General features: G+C 38.6%; 1 protein-coding gene across 1 annotated transcript in view; it reads left to right on the forward strand.

Annotated features, from left to right (window-relative positions):
• Positions 1-17,018, forward strand: part of LOC124166854 (dynein axonemal heavy chain 8) — a 424,156-nt gene extending 407,138 nt beyond the window's left edge. The window contains exons 72-73 of the mRNA XM_046544564.1: positions 9,822-9,983; positions 16,798-17,018. Of these exons, the coding sequence (XP_046400520.1) occupies positions 9,822-9,983; positions 16,798-16,923 (288 nt within the window). The 3' untranslated portion in view covers positions 16,924-17,018. The remainder of the gene's footprint in view (positions 1-9,821; positions 9,984-16,797) is intronic.
• The last annotated feature ends 303 nt before the right edge of the window (positions 17,019-17,321 follow it).

The raw sequence follows: 17,321 nt of genomic DNA on the forward strand, positions 1-17,321 counted from the left end.
GGGTCCGGTGCTCCGGTCCATAGGCCCTACCCTCGATACGAGAATTTCTTTTCGGACCGGTTAAGGAGCGAAATCAAAATGGCGGAAATGAGCGAGGGCGGGCAAACTGGGATTATGAAATCGAACAGATGGTTTTAATTGCGAATTGAGGCGGGCGGGCGTCGCCTGGGTATCATCATCGCTGAAACATCGTCGCAGTAACAGGAACCAAAATTATTGTGAACATTGTTCTCTTGGACATTGTCGTGGAAATGTCTCTGATGCTAAAATTTGCCAAAACCGTAATCGCAATTAACAATATACACACCGTTTTACACTTTGAACAGACTGACCGTATTACCGCCCACGAAACAAACAACCTGTAACGGCTGCCACTTCGCCTTTTTTCTCGCGCGAAATTTAAAATACGTGACGTTATCGCGAAGCGAAGGGACGATAAACGAATCACGGTCGTAAAATTTTCGTGACGTTATCGCGAAATGACATTAAACGGGGTGACGTAGAACGAGGACTCACTGTACGGTATTTGGGTTTCATAAGTAATTACCGTATAAGTGCGTGTAAGAGGCGCTCCCAAAAATTGTAGCAAAAAATAGGGGTGCGTCTCTTACACAAACTTCTTATCTCCCCCCTCCTCTTCACTGGTCGCAAGTCCAAGGGGAACTGAGTGGCCTTGGTTATCAGCGTGAATCAGTCATCTGAAACCCAAGGACAAAAACAAGCGGCAGGCAGGGGAGTTTCTCCCTTAATGACGTATTTTTAAAATGCTCCTGTTTGCTTTTCTTACTTGTAAGCACCGTGCCGTCACATCATTACCTCAGAGGTGAACATGGAAAAGATCGCGCGGGGTTTTTGCTCCGGAGGATGCTCTAAATTTATCGACACAAGTGGGCATCCTGTGGTATTTATACTGCAAATGGACATCGCATATCAAACGTAGAGAAACATGTAGTTTTCAAGGATGATACCTAGCTAATGGTCAACATTTGTCTTGCCGAGTAAGTTCCATTACGCTAAGGACCTGATTTTTCAAAAATCATCTTCAGACGCTATTATGAGGATTAATGCAAACTGAAAATTATATTGGAGCCAAAACCTGCGGTTTATAAAATTCAAACGAGTGTGTACATTGTTGGACTAAAGGGAGAATAGAAGAAATCGGAAATGCTTATAAGGGAAGAGCGCTGAAGTAGATGTCAAGGGGAAGGAGTGCGCTCCCTCCGTCTTTCAAGCAACTAGGCTACGAGCGAAGGAGAAAGGGAAGAACACGTCCGATCTTGCATGTGACGTCGATGCCTTCAAAGCGAAGGAGTGAAGGTGCAGCAATGTGATGTATGCAGTTTGCATTGCCTGAAGTTTCCAATCCATCTTGTCTTGTTTGAATGCTGCGCTTGTTTCTTCTGAAATGGTCCTGTTTGGACTATTTTAAATATTAGTAGCCTTGTTGTGACTATAAACCTTTGGCTTAATAACTTAGAGCTTAAAAACTTAAATGCTGACAGATGTGTGTCGCGTTAGGTCTCATTCCTTTTTAGAACCTCATGTGTGTCATACAATTATTGAAAGCTATTGAGATATCTTCGGGCTCAGTAGGTGACTCACCTAGCATTTGGGCTCCAGAAACTGGGAGAATTGAAGCTGGTAGATCGAATAAGGTCAGTTGGTGAGACGGGGTAGGGACGAAATACGTTTCCATCGTTCCCACATAACTTGATATTTTCCTTTGAGGCAAGTGATTTGTGATCTGTGGGGTTTCGGAGAGGAAAAAAACGTCAGAGGCATGGGCTGATGGGGGGGGGGGGGGGGGCGAGGTTGGTTCCGTGAAATCTACGACGTGGCTATTATCCTACGGCGCTGAGATTCCCCTGGTTACTGTTTAATCTCTTGGGAAGGTTCATGCTATGTGCCTGTGCAATGGCGTATGCGAAGAGAGGATCGGAGAAGAGGATGTTGCTTTCACGAAAGCATTTATTTAAAATTTTGGATTCAATTTCCTCAACGAATTTGGATCTGGAGTATAAGATGAAGGGCATTATCTGTGGATATTTGGATCCGAGATATCTGATGGGACCATCCCTAGTAAGCATCATAAGGTTAAGACTACAAGTGAATACCTACATATCTCTGAGTGCCATTCATTTCATGTAAATTTAGCTGTAAAAATGCTGTGTAAATTTTTAATATTAAAAGAGGAAATTTTGATTATGTACTGTCAAAAGTCCAGGCATATGTCTGTAACACCACACGATAGGATAAAAAAAATATGGCAAAATTTTTTTTCTTTAGCCCCGATGCTCAAAATAGGGGTGTGTCTCTTACACGTGTGCCGCTCTTACACACGTTTATGCGGTATGTGTTTCTAAAATTTACTTTGTATTCCTTATGATTAAAAAAAATATAATATGTAATCATAACTTGTTAATATATCAGATTATTTTAAATTGAAGCACGAATAAGTATGTGATGAATTCGTACCTCTGGGGTCGTACTATTATACAGCAATGTGAGACAATAACTCACTATCAAAACCTGATACAATATAATATTTCATAAATATACCTTATGATGTTGTCATATTTATGTAATTGAGATATAAGAATAGTTATAAGGCTAAATTCTAGCTTATTAGATATTTTTGTATCCTATTAGTAGAGATCCGTAAAAGTGGTTTTATTTTTTGCTAAAATTTGTTTTTAACTATGTGATTTCGGTTTTATAGAAAATCTTGGTGGTGCCATTATAATGTTAAAATTTTTGCTCATTTCTAGATGTTTTAATATTTTTTGGTGCACAATACATGATTGCTTATACTTTTGCATTCGCATTTTACATAAGATTATATAATATATATCTTCTATATATATAAAAGAAAGTCGAAAATCATGTTAGTTAAAACACTTATAACTCGAGAACGGCTGCACCGATTTTAGTGACATTAGGCTCTTTGGATTCGTCTCAGCCCCGGATAACATATAGGGCATTAAAAATTAGGAAAAGTTAACAAAAAAAATTCAACTTTATCTTAGAGATATGTTTTTAGGAGTTGATTGTTAAGACGGTCAATTAATAAGATTTTTTTTCGTTTTTACTAATGTATTGACGGATCTTTTTAACAATATAAAAAAAATTTAAATGTTCAAACATGTTAAAAATATTAAAGTAATATTAAAATAGTATTAAAATAATTAAATTAGAGGTAAGCTCAGCTCGAATTGAGTTGTCAACAAACACATAACTACCGTGTGTGTAAACAAATCTCCAAGCAATTGTTGATTATCAGTAATGTCCGTGTACTCTGCATGAATTCAAATCTTTTAACTTTGTAATAAACGAAGACGAAGTCACCAACTATCTATCTGAATATTTAAAGTCCTTGGACGCACCTGGCTTACCACGGCACGATTTACAGCTAAATGTAGGCTCTGTGTTCATGATCTTTCGAAACCTAAACCAACCAAAACTATCCAACGGAACGTGTTTGGTTATTTAAAAACTGATAATGAAAGTGATTCACGCCACTATACTCAAAGGAAAATTCAAAGATGAGGAAGTTCTCAATCCGAACATTCCATGATCCCAACTTATATGCCCTTTTGACCTTAAACGTATTCAATTTCCAATTCGTGTTACATTTGTGATAACGATTAACAAATCGCATGGTCAGTCTTTCAGTTTTTGTGATGTTTGTTCTCATGTGTCAGTGAAAACCCATGATTTTCTCATGGTAAATAATATGTGGTATGTTTAAGAGTCGGTAAACCATCCGCTGTATTTCTTCCTTCGCTTCAAGGGCGCAGCTAGGAATTAAGGATAGGCGCAGCTAATATACTGGTGGGTCTGTAGGGCATAGAAAACTCGCCAAGGTAAGCGAGAGGTGTGGGGGCCCTCCCCAGACATTTTTTAGGATAAAAGGTTCAAAATGGTAGGTTTTGCGGCTGTGTGAACAGTTAAATATGTTGTGACTCATCCGTCCCCCTAATATTAATAACCAAATGTTTTATAAAAAGATTCTCTGAACTTTTGGTGGGGTTTTAACCCCCAAAAACCCCCCTCGCTGCATCCCTGGTTCGCTTCGCTATTTTTATTCAGCTTCATTCGCTTTATCTTGCGCCTGATAACAAAACAAAAACTGTTGTTTATCAGAAGGCGCTTGACGCAAGACATTGTGACAGCAAACCCGAATGTGTAGGGCACACCACATGCAGCACGTTCACACAGTGCATTTTTTCCAAACAGAGATATTATAACTGGCGCGCCTAAAGTCATTTGATACGAATGCTGCTTCATAGGGGCTTTTCTTACACTATTTTGAGCATCAGTCAAGTGTCGGTCTAGCGTTGCATTAACCTGTCCCGTGAACGAGCCAAGTTTACGCTACGGACTTAAACCTAAAAACATTTTTTTACGGTTAATAGTAACACAAATAGCCAACAACTGAATGCATATAATTTTTATTCCATCAATATTTTCTCATTTCATTTATAATAAATCAAATATGATTAAAACGATACAGCCGCTCTTTATTTATAAATGGTGCAACTAAACTATAAGTTCATTGAATGTTAGGCGGTACGAAGTTCGCCGGGTCAGCTAGTATATATATATACACTTTGAAATGTTTCTCGGCGAGGTAAATAACGTAAAAAACCCTAGGATGGGCAGTATCACAGAACACATAGATAAAGATTAAAAACTCACATTAATAACAGAATTTTCTGTGGCATTACCACCTTCCTCGGAGTTAGGTAAATGACTCTGACTTATTGTTTTTTAGAATAGGGAAGAGGTCTTTAAGGATAGATTGCAGGGATTGTATTCCAGGAAAGTAAGTGGTGCAGAGGGAAAGGTCTCGTGGTTTGTTTCTATTGCACGGTTCTGGGGGGCATTTGTGTTTGAGAATTTTTTTACATAGGAGGGACTCTGGGTAGCCTCTCTGGAGGAGGGAACGGTGAAGGTTGTGAAGAAAATTATTTAAGGCATCAGGATTATTACAGATACGGTGGCCTCGAAGGGAAAGGGAATAGGGAAGGGAGCGTTTAGTGTGGGAAGGATGACAACTGCTAAAATGAAGGTACTGCTGCTTATTCGTGGGTTTTACATGGACAGAGGTGAGAAATTTGTTGTTGACAAGAGAGATATTGACATCAAGGAAGGTAATCTGGGAATTAGAAATGGTTGAGGTGAAAGAAAGTGAGGATGAGGAATTGAGAGTAGCAATAAAATTTTCGAGGGAATCATTACCATGTGGCCATAGGAGGAATATGTCATCAATAAATCTGAGCCAAAGGAGGGGTTTCAATGGATATTGGGAAAGGAAAATTAGTTCAAAGTGGCCTAGGTAGAGGTTTGCGTAGGAGGGGCTGAATCTACTACCCATTGAGCAACCTTTGATCTGTAAATAATGCTTATTATTTAATGAGAACGAATTGTGCGTTAGGACGATATTAGTTAGGTCTAAGAGGAAGTCGGTGCTAGGGGTATGAGGAGTTGGGCGTTGGGAAAGGAAGTGGCGGAGGGAGGAAAGACCTTCAGAATGAGGAATTGATGTGTAGAGAGAAGTGACATTGATGGTGGCCATGGTAATTTGGGTGTCAGGAGGAATTTGGGTGGATTGGAGACGGTCTAGGAAGTTATATGTATCTTTGATATGGGATGGTAGAGACGAAACTAGTGGTTGGAGGTAATAGTCAATGAATGCGGATATTCTTTCCGTGGGTGAGTTGCAAGATGAGACAATAGGACAGCCAGGGTGGTTGGGTTTATGTATTTTTGGCAAAATGTAAAAATGTGGAGTATGTGGGTTTGGGGGGGGAAAGGATGGAGATGTCAGACGAAGAGAGGCCTTCCGGTGGGGCATGTTCCTTGAGGAAAGACTTGATATTTTCCTGGAAGGTGGGGTTAGGGTCATGAGGCATGAGTGTGTATGAGGAGGTATCTGTCAGTTGTCTTTCAGCTTCCTTAATGTAGTCAGAAGTGTTCAGGAGAACTACTGTGTATCCTTTGTCAGCTGAGGTTATGACTAATTCAGGATTGTGGAGGAGTTTTCGGAGGGCAATGTTCTCCGATTGAGAAAGGTTGGGTTTGGGCTGAAGAGATTTTAGGAAAGAATGGTTGCAGACTTTTGAAAGCAGCAGATCTATAAAAATTTCAATTGGGTGGCCGGTTGGGAGAGGTTTAGGTTCATGGGTCGAGGGTGGTCGAAACCTGGAAAGGGCACTATGGAGAGGAATTGGAGTATTTTGTTCTTTCTGTGTATCCCAAAAGGCTTTCCACCTTAGATTTCTGCAAAATTGCATAATATCTGTGACTAAGGGGACATGGCGCACTTTAGGGGTGGGAGAGAAGGAAAGGCCTTTGCTGAGGAGGGAAAGTTCTTCTTTGTTTAAGGAGGCAGATGATAGATTGATCACTGGGATGTTTTCATTTTGACACTCAAGCTCATGGCTTTGGGAGGGGGGGCGTCGAAATTGTTCTCTCTCTGGCAGTCGTCTCGGTGGAGACCAAAGTTGCTGTGGAGGTGGCGGAGGAAGATTAAATAGGGTGGCTAAATCAGGTCTGTAGAGATGTAGAGGAGGTGGGGAGGGAATGACCACAGCTTTATTGAAAGGTAAAGACAACCCGACTTGAAAATGAGACGCACAAAGGGAGGAGAGCTTTCTTAGGGATTTAGTTTGGCGGAGTTCCAATGAGCGGCGGGATGCATGGAGTATTTCATTTATATTGTTGAGTATATGTGGTGCTGTCACAGAAATATTATTAATTAAATTTTTGATAGAATTGTGGAGTGTTTTAGTTAACACATCATATTGATCACGAATAAAACAACAAAGAAGAAATGATTGTTGGAATGAAAAAGCATGAAGGAATGGCCGTAGGTGTGGAGGGAGGCCAGAGAGAGGGTATTTCACATGAAGCCCATTGGGGAAAATACCTAATGCAATGCATGATGAGAGAAATTCTGTATGGCAGGTATACTGAGCAGGCTTAAAAGATAATTTTCGAATCTGGCGAACATATGAGGCCACTGCATCAACGTCATTCATGATTGGGGTTACTAGGAGAGCAAACTGTATGAAATCTAAGTACGAAGAAATAAAAACGGAAGGAGGAAAGGAAATAAGGTACAGTGGTAGTAGGAGAGATAGGGAAGTGAGAAAGGTGGTGTCCACTCACGGCCCAGGATGACTCTGTAGCTCCAGGAGTGGCTCAGCAACAGATGAAGGCACAAGTAGAGCTGTTGTTTTGCGGGTCCCCTTTCTTTCACACATTTGTGTGTATCGCAATTGATGTGCTTTAACAAAGTGTCATGTCATTCAGATTCAAGTCTTTTATCCCAAAATTTACACAGTACATATTACTACGTCTTTGGCATAAAATCCTTCTGAGCTGCATTCTCTCGCCCTGGTATGAACGGTAACAACAGGTTTTCGGCATTTTAAAATTCCTTTCCTTCATTTGATGTATAAAGCTGTAGCCATAATTAAGAACAGTCTAAACGCGAATCACGACCAATCATGACAGTGTTTTCAAACCGAGTGTTGGGTAGCTACGATATAACCATAAGTAATGCATAACTTACATTTTGACCAAAATTTTTCATGTCGTGGGCTCCCTTTCGATAGCCCTCACCTAGGTGCTGAAGGAAGGTAGGTTCAACAAAATCACTTAGTATTGATTACAGCTGTTGCCAATCGGTCAAGAAAGGCCGTGAAAGAAGCATGCATAACCAAACACAGTCGGATACAAATAAACTTAAAGTGGGGGTGTGTTGAAATGATTTTTTTTCCATTGAAGCTCAGTGGAGCACCGAATATCCAAAGATCCATCCGCTAATAATTAGCACCCCCTCTCCTCCTGTCCTTTCTGTTACTTCCTTCCCTTACCCCAACTGCTAGTGCTTCGTGCTTTCAAATAACAATTGGTCTTTATGGATGTCTTCAAACGAGATGAATCGCGACGTTGACAGCACAGCACTGTTGACGGGCACCGTGGTGCGCCGTCTACGGCGTGAAATGCAGGCAGTGCTACATAGATTTACACTTTCTGACGTTACGACGTTACGCCAGCCGCCATTCACGGCACAACGGCATGAAATTCAGGCTGCTTTCAGACGAGATGACTCGCTCGCCACGCCGTATGCCGTACCTTGGACGGCAGCAGGCGGAAAGCCATCTCGTCTGAAAGTGGCCTTCTGTTCCCAGCCAGCAGCCAGTCTACAAAATTGTTAAGTTAGACCCACACTTAAGTTTTTCTGCAACAAGTTATCCAATAACGCTGTTTACTGTGTCACGGTGAGTCACCGGAATTACTGGTCTGTATTGATGCGTGAGCTTATATTTACTCTCCTTTGCAGCCGCGTTAAATTTCTTTCAGCACTTTATTGATTCAGAATATCTAATTCTTCAGGAGAGAAAGCACGTCATCCAAGACATTTCCGAGAATTTCAGGATTGATAAATGAAGCGAAGAAAGAGGCCGTGATAAAATTAAAGGCAAATTCCGGTGGAGGCATCACTACAGTGCACGATATAAAGCGAATTCGATATGTGCAAGACAAAACAAGCCAATTGACCTTGGAATTGTAATGAGATAGAACAAATGAACGTGAGCAGCATTAAACAATGAAGGCATAGGCTTTAATACATTATGACACGTTAGATGTGATTATTTTCCTAATTCACCTAAAATCGCAAAAAACATGAAATTTTGTTAAAATCAAAATCGGGGATTGGATAAATGCGAATATGTTGGAGCATGCGTTGGTGTATTGCCTGGTCCAGAAATTATCATACTTGACTCAATACTTGCGAGTAGTTTTCAACTTGACTCGAGGTAAAAAAGTACTACTCGCACATCCCAATCAATCACAACCAACAAATGGGGCTGGAGAATTTGGAATTTGGCCGTCATAATGAGTGTCACCGTGGAAACCTATGCATGAATATGAATATCCTCCAATTGCTGGACACTATCAAAGCATCCTCATCTGAGGCATATCTCAGACTGGGTTGGCCAAACAAGGTGTTGAAAGTGTCTCAATGTGGCGCACAACATACTAGATGACCCCAGTCTGAAATTCGCATAGAAAGGAGATGGGTTGGTAGCATACCTTACTGGCTACCTGGAGACATGAGTTCACACTCCTGCTAAGCCAAATGATTATTTCATGGCAAATTTCATCCTTGTTTAAAAATGCACCCATGTGCATGACTGTGTACCAAGTTACTTATTACATGCAATGCTCTTGGCCTCCCTACAATAGCAGTGGAAAGTATGTAATACGTATAAATGTTTGTGGGGTGGGGATGTGCATGAGTGCCTGGCTTTCCCTCTGAATGTACTCTCAAAGAGATCCTGATGTCCAGGTGTCTGGAAGTGTCAATGCTAAGCACCGTATCAGCCAGATTGAAAATTTCAGTTCCACAATTATTGGATGAAAATGGCTCCCTTATGAAATTCTGTGAGGTTTATTTATAATTTGTATGACGTTTTTGTGGCATAGTTTATGGGAAATAAATATGCCAGTAGCATGTTCATTTTCAATGACTGTAGTAAATGAGAAAGAGCGAAATTTCCCTTTAAGTAACTAAAGTTTTCTCATCAATGATCAAATGCAATCTATGTCACATTCATTTTGTTTTATTCCTTGTTCAATATGAACTATCTTTTGAATTTCTTGGGAGAATGTTGCAATTTAATCATGAGTAAAATATTCCATGTCTCTCTTAAAGTCTCTCCCTCCCAAGGAAATGTTGATTTAGGAAATATATCTCTTCGGCAAGTTCATACATATGTACTTTGAAATTTCTTCCCTCGGTGTAGGAAGGAGTGTACGTATATGGTCTGTATCTGGATGGCGCTGCCTGGGATCGAAAGAATAACCGCCTGATGGAGTCAATTCCCAAAGTGCTCTTTGTCAGCATGCCAGTGGTTCACCTGTATGCAATTAACAGCACAGCTCCTAAAGATCCAAAACTCTACATGGTGGGTAAAGCATTATTTCAAATGCACCCTTTATTCTTCTCTCTAGATCCTTTAACACTATGGCCGTGTTTCAATCCACTATTTTTGCTCACTTGCGCTCTTTTCAAACATCAACTTCTGGACATGACATGCCGCAGTGCGGTTCCAATCCATTTTTCTAGGGAGAGCAAGAGTGTCGGGTTCATAGACCCACTCTTAGTGATGTGAAAAAATCTGATATTGCAACTTTAAAGTAGTTGTCTGGATTATGTAATTGAAATCATTCATTTTCTGCATAAGTTTCACCCAATATTCTAAGGTTAATATCTTTGAAAATTGTCTCGATAATGATTTATAATATGAAATATGATTTTGGGAACCTGGTAAGTGTGGCTTCTGAACCATCATTGAGTGCTGAGAGAGAGAGAATCATCTCAGGGTAGATGTTTATAGGGCTTCGCAAGGCTCTTGGCCACAGGAGAGTCTTGGCGGTCGAGATGAAACTTTCACTTCTCAGCACTGTTAGGATGGGACTCTCGGTGCAGTGACTGACAAGACTCAAAAAGTCTCGACCCTTCGAGACTTGTCGGCACCCATCAAGACTCTTGAGTCTTCATAGAAAATAAAATAAAACTATGTTAGTCCTTTATTTTATGTTATGAAATTAATATAACAAAAAGATTATTTAAAGAAGTGGTGTATATATCTCCAAAACGAAGTATAGTTGTAATGAAAGATTGGCATTGATAAGATAAGCAAAATATATAATTATTATTTAATTGACCAAAATTGACTGGTAACCATGAATTTCATTACCTAAGTTACCATCAATAAACATTGCAAAAAGATATATGTATGTATCAACATTCTAGACTTTTGTTTATTTAAAACTGAATGTTTATTTTTATTACATTACTGTAAAAATAAACATTTGTGTAACCTTTTATTCTGTTAACGTATCAAAATTTTATACTCATATATTTCTTTTGAAGCCCTGATGCTGATTAATACTAATAATAAACATAAACATCGGCAAAATTTTCGTTTCAATATGAAGACCTGCATTCCAAGATTAAAATTTTATAATAATATATAGAGTTCAGGAAAAGGAAATAAAAACTCGAAATATTTTTCAAATCTCTTGCTGGATGTGTTATATTAGCATCATACACACACATAAAAAATTGAATTCAGAGGTCATGATGGTGTTAGTCATTGAAAATTCCCGCCTTGCCCAGAAGTCTCAATGGGAGTGAAGAAGTCTTGAAGGGGCGAGACTTATCGAGTCTCGTCAAGAATTCTGACCCAGGCGAGACGTAATGAGAGTCCCTTCCTGACAATGCCAAGAAATGAGTCTCATCTCAACCGCTGAGGGGAGACTCTTGCCCAGTACTAGAAGTTTTCTCAAGTTTCATGCCAAATGGACTGAATAAACTATATTAGCCATTAACCCGTGAGAGGGCACGCAGCAAAATGTAACGTTAGAAGGAACGTGTAGTGTCATCGACATCTCAAAGAAAATATTTTTTTTTCCCCTTTTCTTGGAACCATACAGTTATGCTGTGTTTTTTTATTAAATAGGTCCACCGAATTAGATTGATACTAAATATTTACTTTTACACTATTACCATAAAATTGATAACGGGAGAAATGTATTCAGCTGAAGTTTTCTATGTACATACATTATTTGACATTTGGCAACATATTTGATGTTAACTTTACAACTTTAGGTTTCAAAGCATGAAATACCTTATTGAACATGCTGAATGTATGTTCTATGTGCTAAAAGTGAAAAAAAATAATTAGCACCCATGAAAGGAAAAATCTCAGAGGAAGTCCTATGGCTCAGAAGAGGAACATGGGAGGGTGTGTGGTGTGTAGGTGACACCCTAGGACACTTTAACTCATTCCGATCCCGAAGCGGAATGAAAATTTTTATGGGATACTGGCAGTATATCGTCAAAATGTAGGAGACTTGAAGGTATAAGAACGAGCAACACTGTGGATACCATGATGTTCGTACAATGGGTCAAAGAAGAACCCTCGTGCCCTTCCCCGGGTTTATATAATTTATTTAGTCCAAATATGTGAAAATAGTTAAACAGTTAAGTATTAAAATAGGATCTCTTGTTATATTTTTCCAATCAAGATTTTTCTCATGGATGGCTTAAACCAGCATTGAAGTGAACTTGTTGGCAATTTACGCTTCATAATCGTACCTTCTAATGTAAGATTTGCTGAATTACTATTAAATACTAACATTCAAAATGCATACATTTAATTTGTTTGCAAATTTTATTCAATTGGATACACTCATAGCTTCACTATAGTAAATAGTTGAGAGACATCAACAAACAAGTCCCTGAAAATTTTTCATTTCAATTTTAATTTTGATCTTCACCACTAGAAGGATTGGACCCATTATTTTCATGGGTAACCTCTACGTACATAATCATATTGCCTAGAATCTTTTTTACATCATAATAATTTTTTCTAACTCTTATTAATTTTTATGGTATGTATTTTGGTGTGAGGTTTCTGTGGGAGGACGTGGTTGTTGGGGAAGAATGGGGTTTGTGGGGTTGGTCGGGGAAGAAGAGATGGGCGGGAATGAGGGGCGAAAAGGGAGGCTGGCTGTGTTGATTGGCATACACAAAAGAGTGAGAGCTTACAGTATAGATTTCGAATTCGACAGAATACATATTTAATGCAATAAAAAAAAAACAAGGCAAGGTACACATAAAACATAAAGTTACTCAATATTCTTTTCTGCTTTGAACATCAAACTGGCCAGTGATAATAACCAAAATGATCAATTCAACAAATTATGACAAGGTAATAAAAAAACAATAAACTTGCTTTTCACTCAGTATGGCAAAAAAATGAATTTTCAAGAAACAAAAGCGTGAACTTTGAAAACAACTATTGATCGTAAATAACACACTCTGTCCTTAATACTAAATCACATGCATTCACTCAAAAGGGGGGAAAGGGGATAGGAATTATAATGTGATGAACGAACAAAATGTGGGGGCGACGGCTCTTCGGTATAGGGACGGGGTTTTCTTCTGTTCTTGAAAAGGGAGAGAATTCTGGATTCCCTCAAGATCACGACAACAGGGCTATAAGCTAAGATTCTTCTTTACTTGAGGGGGGGGCGTAGTTTGGGATTGTGGCTCTACTTATCAGGTTCTCCTGATCTCGTTCACAGCTGTTCTGGGATTGCTCCTTCTGGGATCTCTGCACCTTCTGCACACCATGGGCTGAGAGAATATTCAGTGGGATGACATGGGTTGACCTTCTGATGGCGATGGAAATCTACCGTTCCTTCTCCTGTTTCCTACTTTTGCCTGTCTCCTCATTTTTGGCACAAACTCTGACTTCCAGAGGTCCTCTCTCTCTCTCTCTCTCTCCCCAGACCACTTCTTACTTATGTGCTTCAACAAAGCGACGTCGCCTCCGGCAGCATGACGAGGGCAGGATTGATGTCCCTCCTCCAGCTGATCGCTCTCGGGGTTATATACCTCAAAGAGGGTTGGTTTTCTGGGGGTGGGGAATGCGGGGACGAAACTGGGAAGAGGCGTTATTCTTGCGGCCTGTCGTCTCAGGAGAGGGGGGGGGGGGGGTTGAAGCACGTTCTCACTGTTTGGGGGTGGAGAACTGGTGGTTTCTTCGGTCGCCTCGTGCCGCGCTGTGGGTGGTTAGGAGGTGGGGGTAAACTCCTCAGCACGTACACACAGTCACTCAATTGGAAAAACCCCACAATTGGGAGGCGGGAAGTTGTGGGGGGGACAATGTTGGGGGAAATGCACTATACACAAGTCCATTCATACCTAACTACACACATACACAGTCAAACACGGTACAAGGCAATTAAATACAGCTCTCCTTCCCTCGGTAACACACATTTAAACTAAATCATGTAATTTACCAAGCTATAACAGTTGCAGTATTGTGTTAAAATATGATTTGATACCACCCGTCTATCTCAAAAGACCAACACCTGTAAATATGATTGGTTAGGCATTTCTATTTTATTTATATGGAATGTACTATGTTAACTCTATTTAGGTACTCTTAAATCTGTCACAGGTGTCAAACCTATACTCTATGCTGACGATACTAATGTTATTGTATCTGCCCCATCATTGAATAGCTTGTCCCTTACAGCAGTCACTGCCACTAAACTCCTATATGAATGGTGTCAAAATAATTTTCTTAAATTGAACCTTGAAAAGTCTGGCCTTATTCATTTTTGTAACAAAAATAAAGAATCCGAAGCAATACCAATTGTTGTAGAGGGGAAACAACTCCCACAAATTTCCAGTTCAAAGTTCCTCGGAGTTATCCTGAACAAAAATATGACATGGGTAGAGCACATCAGCAAATTGCGCAGCAAGCTCAGTTCAACATGCTTTCTCATAAGAAGCATCAGGAACACGGTAAATAATGATGTCTTATTGTCCATTTACTATAGTGAATTTTACTCGCACATTATTTTCAGTATCCTGTTTTGGGGTTCCTCTCCCCATTCTACTGAAATCTTTAAAATTCAGAAGCGAATTATAAGGCTGATGTGCAATGCCCCCTATGATTCACCTTGTCGTCCCTTGTTCAAGAAACTGGACATATTACCACTACCATGTGTGTATATTTTTCATTTACTTGCTTACACAAAAAGAAATCTATTTCATTACATTAAGAACCGTGATGTCCACCATCATTCCACGAGGCAAATTGACCAGCTGCATGTTTCGTATGTGCGCACCAAGAATACCAGCGCTGGTCCAAATTGTATGGGCCTTCAACTCTACAATAAATTGCCACCTGAACTAAAGGCACCATCAAGTGTCACTACTTTTAAGACCAACCTACTTAAATATTTGAAATTAAGAATGTATTATTCTGTAGATGAATTCTTAAACAAATTTTGATGTATCCTGCATCATTGTATATTTGTATTTATTGTATATATATTTTTTTATCTTGACGTGTCCTATATCCAGTGCACCCCTTGTACTTCTAGATCTCTGGACAAATAAACATTATTATTATTATTATTATTATTATTATTATTATATGGAACTTATGTTTTGTATGTATTAATTTTATTTATATGGAACTTATGTTAAATTTGTATAATTTATCTTATAATCTGGTAATCTTTACAACATGTTACTTCTGGCCATTGATGCTTTAATGACCAAATTAATGCATTTAGATTCTTAATTATAACATTTTGAATGGATATAAAAAGGATGTCTACCATACCAAGTGGTGCGTGGAAGGCCAGGGCAGGGGAAGCAGGAACTATGTGACCGCTGTTCATTTTAAATTTTCTACTGTAAAAAGTCACTCCATGACCTAAAGTTACAGTAATTATAATAGTCATAATGAAGTGACCACATATATAATTGTGCATGATTTAAAAAAATTTAATGCTTCAAAACAGCTTTAATTAGCCTTAAGAAACCACAAACCTAAGTAAAGGCTAAAGGGTATATTTATCATATTAAGGGCCTGCTAACTTTCCTACCACTGTACATTAGAGGAAGTGCATTTGTTTACTGATGTAATGACTCTTTAGATGCTGTTAGGGGTGATTGGTGGCCCTCGGCTGGGCCTCATGATGAGGCACCCATTACTGGCAGAATCTCCCCTAGAAAATTTGAGGAAATTTCATGCTTGGAAATCCAGAATAAAAATTAATAAAAAGTACCTAGGCATTTCCTATGAAAAGATACTATAATAAGTGAGAATTTTGCAGCTCTTAAAATTTAATAATGTATAATTATATGGTTCTATTATTTATTATTTAGAGAATCTGTTCCACGAAATTGTACTGAAATTAAAAAAAAACACTAAAATAATCTTTCCAAATAACCGTTTCAAAAATGCATCAGGTTCTCTTTTAACTTCTCACAATTTTTTTTATTCATTGCTCGTATAATCTTTTTACACAGAGTATGCATGCAATATAAAGCAACTAATTAAAATTTGGAATTGTATAGTTGCAAAACAAAACTTTGGTTCAAGTATAAAATTCGAGGAATCAAGCGAGATGGAGTGGAATTGATTCATAATGAAACACTTACTTGCAATTTTCCACAAAAATAAAATTTTTACTACGACTTAAGTTTCGATGATACTACATCATTTTCAAGTAACAACCAACTTGTTGTTACTTGAAAATGATGTAGTATCATCGAAACTTAAGTCGTAGTAAAAATTTTATTTTTGTGGAAAATTGCAAGTAAGTGTTTCATTTTGGTTCAAGTAATTTGAGTTTTTTGAGGATACCTTTATCACATCTTTCATATATGCTTCATAATAGAAGTGAGATGCTATAACATATACATACTAAGTGATACAATGATTATCTTGCTGTATATCAATCGATAAAAGTTGAATCGAAAAAAATCGAAAAAAGACCTTACAAAAATTATGATTTTTTATTATTTGAGCATATTCACTAAAGGTTTTTCACTTCAAATCCATGAAAGAACAACTACTGTTAGCAATTGGTCTTGCTCAATAACCCTATTGTAAGGTTCTTACAATTAAAGCTTTTATGACACCTGCTTCAAAAAAGATTTCAACTGTAATTTCTGTTTACATATTTTATTTGTTTAGTCTTTGGGATTCGTGATTTATATTTTAATCACATCCTGTCTTGTAAATTTACCGTATTGGATGAATTTGTATATTTGAAATTTTTTCAATTGAATTCACTTTAATTGTACGTCCTCATCTTCCATCACCCCTGAACGGACGAGAACATGGCCCAAGTCATCACCTCTAGGCCTAATCACCTCTTTCAATGCTTGTGTTTTAGAGTCCAGTGTACAAGAAGCCAAACAGGACTGACCTGACGTATGTCACTCCGCTGTGGTTGACCACAGTCAAGCCTCCGGAGCATTGGATCCTGAGGGGAGTTGCTTTGCTCTGTGATATCAAGTAATCTCCTTGCTGCTTTTCTTACATAAGCTATGGTTCATGTAGCTATGTAATTGTCTGCTTCAGATGGAATTGAATAAATCAGTTGCATCTATGATATATTGAGTTACTCATTCAATGAAGTGTAAAATATCATAAATGAATATTTGCACGCATTGCAGTAAATTTTTTTACAACAAATGCACAATAGATGAAGAAATGCATGAGTGTAGCTACTAGCATATATAGCTATTTTCCCAATTTTCCTTCCTCAACTATGAGACCCACAAAATTTGAGACCTTAGGGTCAACCCTTTGTCCTTGCGACCTGACCTTATGGGAATGAAAGTCTAAAAAACTAAAAATGCATCATTTAAAATCATTCCTTATAGATTTTGCAAAGTCATGAATCTCTTCAGCAAA

This window comes from Ischnura elegans, chromosome 10 (assembly GCF_921293095.1).
Source record: "Ischnura elegans chromosome 10, ioIscEleg1.1, whole genome shotgun sequence".
Taxonomy (NCBI): Eukaryota; Metazoa; Arthropoda; class Insecta; order Odonata; family Coenagrionidae; genus Ischnura; species Ischnura elegans.